General features: G+C 37.5%; 1 protein-coding gene across 1 annotated transcript in view; it reads left to right on the top strand.

Moving 5' to 3' along the window:
• The first annotated feature begins 418 nt into the window (after window positions 1–418).
• Window positions 419–6,000, top strand: part of LOC133334029 (nuclear pore complex protein Nup88-like) — a 57,548-nt gene continuing 51,966 nt past the window's right edge. The window contains exon 1 of the mRNA XM_061542329.1: window positions 419–487. Within this exon, the coding sequence (XP_061398313.1) occupies window positions 419–487 (69 nt within the window). The remainder of the gene's footprint in view (window positions 488–6,000) is intronic.

Below are 6,000 nucleotides of genomic sequence, written 5' to 3'. Positions count from 1 at the left end.
TCCCCATACAACAAATTCCTATATTACTACTATAAAGCAATAAAAAATCGGTTCCAATTTGGATATTTATAAAAATGAAGCATATTTTCGGTTTTCTCCCAAATTAGGCGAAAATCTCCCACAATCCCACATTTTAGTGGAAAGGTGGCAAGGTAAGAAATATTCTGCAGAAAATTTCACTATGGGTCACCGACAACGACATTTCTCTAGCTACACAATATAACAATTAAAAATCGCTTTAAATTTGGAATATTTAAAAGCTAAGATAAACATAAAATAAAAATGAAAATTGGGTCCATGAGGGTCTCAGAATTCTTTTCCATATTTTCTCTTTAGTATTTATGTCATATCCTGAAAAATAACTATCCCAAAAAACTTCCAATATTTGTTTTCAAATGATAAGCTTTAGGAAAAAAAAATGACTGGTGACAATGCCGCCGCAGCAGCATCCAGTCAACCAGCCAACCAACAATCCATAACAAATAGTGTCACTTAAAAAAGAAAACGAGAACGTCCTGACTTTTTAAAATGTAGATATGCAAAAAAAATTTTTGTTTTAAGTTAGAAAAATTACAGGCAATTAATTTGCAATGTGACGAAAAAAGAACAAAAAAAATCCATGGCAAGCAGGCGACTACAAATCCGTATATGTGGAAATTTTTGGGAATACAAAAGTTGAGGGTAGTTAGGAGGGGTAGGAGAGGAGGATGATTTTTTTTAAGAAAAATGTTAATATAGACATTAATATTATGTTTAAAAAATGATTTTCAAACATTAAAAAAGAAAAAAATCGGATTTAAGCTAAATAAATGTTAAGTGATTTTTCCGTCCCCGATAAATAATGGCCCGAGCTTTTTTTTTTTTTTTTGGAAAATATCAAGGATAAAAATCATGAAAAAACACACAGGACCAATAGATTGAATGGATTTTTTTCGTATGACAGTGTATGACTTTGTCACCCACCCTGCCAACTACACACCAACCCTAAAAATCCTGAGGCTGCCCTGCGATTGGTTGATTTTGCTCAGCTGCCTTTTTTGCTTTCCTTTCCTTTTTTGTCAGGGTATCCTTGCTCATGACGAGGAGCCTAAATCAAAGCATATCGATTACAAATGATTTTCCAATCGTGGCCGTTTTGTGACCGGCGCACTTCGCCACCAATCAAGTGGAAATGAAAGGGTTGGTCCCAAAAAGGAGGGTGGGCATTTCAATCCTTTTTTGGCAAGGATAAAACCAATCCTCCCCCACCCTCCTTTCTTTTATATATGGTCTTTTACTTTTTCGTTGTAAATATGTAATATTTTAATTTGTCTTGTGTGGGAGGCCAATAATTCAAATGTCTTCTCTTTGGACCCCCCTCTCGCCCTCCCAAAAAAAATTAAAATTATGACCAAAGTAGTCGGAAAAAGTAATTAACAAAACATTAATTTTCTCGGCAACTTCTTACTCCTCCATCATCACAATAGAGAATTAATGTTTTCTAATATTACCCAAAAAAAAATCCGGTTCACGCCCGTTTCAGCTTTACCTACTCGGCTTCGTTCTTCTCATGTTCATCTCTGGGACATTTAAACGAAAAAGCCATAAAAATACCTTGTCATACTTAGTTTAGAATTTTATGGGGCCAGCAGCACAGCCAAAAACAGAGCCCTGGCACAAAAAACAACAACAAAAATAATATATGGCCCGGATAAAAATTATTAACACTTGCAAATCACCATTAGAGTGCCACTAGTCCTAGATGAGCCGTAGCACATTAAAAGAGGCCATAAGAGCTCAACATCCACTCACGCATCCAATGGTTTTCCACAATAGCAGAACTTCGGCAGATAATTATCCCCCACCTCATGATGCGGGAGTAACCCTTTACAAATGTGTTCCGAACGCTGTTAAATGTTTAAACAAAACCGTTTTACGGACCCACCCCCATCATGAGTGAGTGGCCAAAGTTTATGTTTAACCCAACACTAAAAATAACCAATGTTAGTTTTTCGGCACCTCCACGAAGTATGGATGAATGAATGGATGGAGGTTAGAATGTCAAAATATATGGCTTATGGTTAACAAAACTGTTGCAGATAAAACAATGAATGCGTGAATAGATGAATGAATGTATGAATTGTAAGCTAACACCAATAGTTCGGGGGAAGTTATTACCAACAAGTCCACACTAACAGTCTTGATTGAGAATATTAGAGAGGGAAAATTTTCGGAAATTTTCCAAAAAAAATCCTTTATTTGATAAAAAAGAGGAGCCTACAAAGCTCTTCTATCGTTAACGAAGTGATTCGGCTTCATAGATTATCAAACATGCTCTTCTGTGATTCCTTAAAAGTGCTTCCAATTCATGCAAAACGTATGCGAACCTATTATTTTTCATAGCGAACCATAACGTGAGTTCTCCTGAGCATCTTACGAAGTGGTTCCATTTCATTTTCGATGATTTCAGAAACTCCATGAAGTTTCCTGATTCATAGAAGACCGATTACATCTTACCACAGTCCTTGTCGAAGTTCTTCTGCTCTTTAGAATCCCTTACGAAGTAGTTCCGCTGCATTGAATATCAACAATGTTCTTCTGTGGGTGCTCCGAGGTGCTTCCAATCCATGCCAAAACTTAAGCGAACTGCTTATTTTTCATAGCAGACCAAAACTAAGTTCTTCTGAGCATCTTACGAAGTGGTTCCATTTCATTTTCGAAGGTTTCAGAAACTCCATGTAGTTTCCTGCTTCATAGAAGACCCCTACAAAGCCTTCGTAATCATTACATATTACCGCAACCATTATCGAAGTTCTTCAGCTCATTAGAATCCCTTACTAAGTAGTTCCGCTTCATTGAATATGGGTTCTTCGAAGTGCTTCCAATCCATGCCAAAACTTAAGCGAACTGCTCAATTTTCATAGCAAACCATAACTAATATTTCCTGAACATAGAACATCCTACGAAGTAGTCACATTTTCCTTTACGAAGGTTGGAGAAGCTCCATGAAGATAATTTATCTCCTTGAAAATGCCTACAAACCCTTCTGGAAGTGCTTCCAAGCTATGCAGGGTTTGTGTGATATTTTTCTTTTTTCCGCTACCCCTAACGAAGTTCTTCGGCTCATTAGAAACCCTTAGTAAGTAGTTCCGCTTCATAGAAGGTCAATAATGATCTTCTTTGGGTGCCTCGAAGTGCTTTTAATCCATGCCAAAACTTAAGCGAACTGCTTACTTTTCACATCGAACCATAACCAAGTTCTTCTGTGCAAAGAATTTCTTACGAAATACCTACAAAGATCTTCTGTCCCGAAAAAGACCCCTTACGAAGTCATTACAATCTAGACAACCATTACGTAATGTCAAAATATATTCTCACCAGGCCTTAAGGAGGCCTAATCTTTCACTGGAACACAATACGAATAAAGCACCGAAGAATCCGCAGGAGATCTTAATAAAATTGTTCTGCACCCTCGGGAGAACTCTACAAAGGTCACTCAATCTTCTACAAACCTATTCTATGTAAAGAAAAATTTCGGAAGTAATTCTTCATCTCCTTGCTATATAGCAGACATTTACGGAACTTCTACATTTCAAGGTGAGCCTTCCGAAACTCCATCTGGCTCATCGAAGACCTCTACGAAGCTATTATACCTCTTCGAAGATCCTATAACTTATACATTTTATTTCGAATTCGATCAGATTCCTCTAATGTTCTGTTGAAGTCCTTTAGAGTGCCTTTTCTTATATTCTCTTTAACGTAGCGGATTTTTAAGAAGCTTTTGTGTTCCATAGAAGTTCTCTAGGAAGCTATTTTATTTAATTAAATGCCTCTACGAAGTCCTTGTAATCCCTAAAAGACAGTTTGAGGCCTTCTACCTCTATCTGCTGCCCAGCAGACCTCTACGAATCTAATCTATCCATATTCTACCTATAGAAGTCCGAAAAAAATTATCATGCCCAACAAAACTCCATTATGAACCTCCTCTTGAGCTCTTCACTACTTTGCAGAATTTTATAGAGCTCTTGAGTTATATAGTAGACCTTTCGAAGTTCATCTACCTCATCAAAGCCTTCTTCGAAGTTACAATATTACCACTTCGAAGATTCTATACTCTATAGATGAGATTTCGAAGTCGATCTCTATAATGATCCGTAAAAGACCTTTAGAGAACATTTTCTCTTATTCTCTCCAACCTAGCCAACCCTTAACGATTCTCTTGTGTTCCATAGAAGGTCTCTATGTAGCTATTTTATTTCATTAAATACCTCTACGAAGTCCTCCTCCAGAGATCAACTTATTTTTTCCACCACTTCTCCGCCATAGCTAGGGGAGAGATTTTTTTACTTCAGCGAAGTTCCTTTCGAAGGGATTCTATTTCCCGGAAGTCTTTTAAAGAATTTCTAGCCGAATAAATTCTACTTCACCGAAGTCCTTTCCTTCTATTCTTTAAAAGTCCGATCTTCATTGGCCGATTCAATGACATTCTGAACATGATTTAAAAACGTAACTATTTCCTTGCCCCCACACTGTTATCGTTTTCAATGTGGGAAAATGAAAACTAAGCCCAATATTTATGGCATTTCGGCTTGTATTTCGAACGGGAGACAAACTACCGAACAGAAGCCGAAGCAAACGCCAACAAACATAAAATTTATGAAGCCCTTTCGCTAGGCATTTAAAAGGGTTCAAAATGTATTATTGTCACCCCATTATTCAAACAACGTTTACTGCCCCGCAGAAACACTTGAGTGCGGCTCTCAACATTATTGGATGGCCATCCTTTCCCCACCCCCCTCCAACCATCTACTATCCTCATCCAAAATGGAACGGAGTCATTCGTTTTATTATTTTGTTTGTTTAACGTAACACCACAGCTAACTGCTACTAGTTTTTGGCATCAATAACATTTCCCTTCGAATGGCCTTTAGTATTCCTGCAGCTGGGAGGAGGAAACCTACATATGGTCGCATCGCATCCTCATCATTATCATCGCCATCATCCTGATAATATTCACGTACTCAATAAAAGTCGTAATACACCAAAATGACAACGAAGTGTACGTAATTTTTGGTGGCCTAACCTTATGAGGGCATACGAAGACCTCCCATACTTGATAATGGGCAATAATTTTTTTTTTCGGGAGGACAGTGGTTAGAAAATAATGCAAGAGACATTTAAACCTTCCTGAAGGTATGCTATATAATAGAAGGGTTTTCGATTGGTTACGTATGCCAAGTTCGATTGCCTTATATACACCGCAGAACTAGGAAAACATTTCATGGCCTTCACAACATTCGGACGAATTCTCATTTACAAAAGACTTCTTTGGAGGCCTTCTATCCCTCTAAAAATAATTCCGAATAAATCTTTCGCAAGGATTTCGATTCCATAGAAGGGTAGCATCACGCTTTAGAAAGCCTTCCAAAGACCATAGAAGACCTTTCCGAGGCCCTTATATATCGAAGAAGATTTTATCAAAGTCATTTCAACCAGAAATCATTTCCGAAGTTCTACAATTCCATATAAAATGTCCTACAAGCCTTATGATTCTACAAAAGGCCTTTCCGAATGGTTTCTATTGCGCAGAAGACCTTATCGAAGTCATTCTTTCACACGGAGAACATTTTCGAACATCTCCTATTCCATAAAAAATACTCCACGGGTTATACCGATTCCCGAGAAGTTCTTCCATTACTTGAAAGCATTTCTAAAACCTTTTTTACTTCCTCCCTCCGAATGACTTCTATACCACAGAAGAGCTTACCGAAGTCATTCCTTCACACAGATAACATTTCCGATTATCTACTATGCCATATAAAATATTCCAGAGGGTATTTAGATTCCCCGGAAGCTCTGGAGAACTTCCAAAGGCCTTTAATTCCTTAAAGGACCTTTCTGAATGCCTTATATTCCCTTGAAGACCTTACAGATGTCATTCTTTCATACAGAAATCATTTCCGAAGTTCTCCTATTTCATATAAAATATTCCACAGGTTATTTCGATTCCACAGAATATGT

Source organism: Musca vetustissima, unplaced genomic scaffold, assembly GCF_032173495.1.
Source record: "Musca vetustissima isolate MV318-11 ecotype Yass unplaced genomic scaffold, APGP_CSIRO_Mvet_v1 utg2072, whole genome shotgun sequence".
Lineage (NCBI taxonomy): Eukaryota > Metazoa > Arthropoda > Insecta > Diptera > Muscidae > Musca > Musca vetustissima.
The sequence above is the reverse complement of the archived record's forward strand: the minus strand, read 5'-3'. Positions and strand labels throughout refer to the sequence as shown.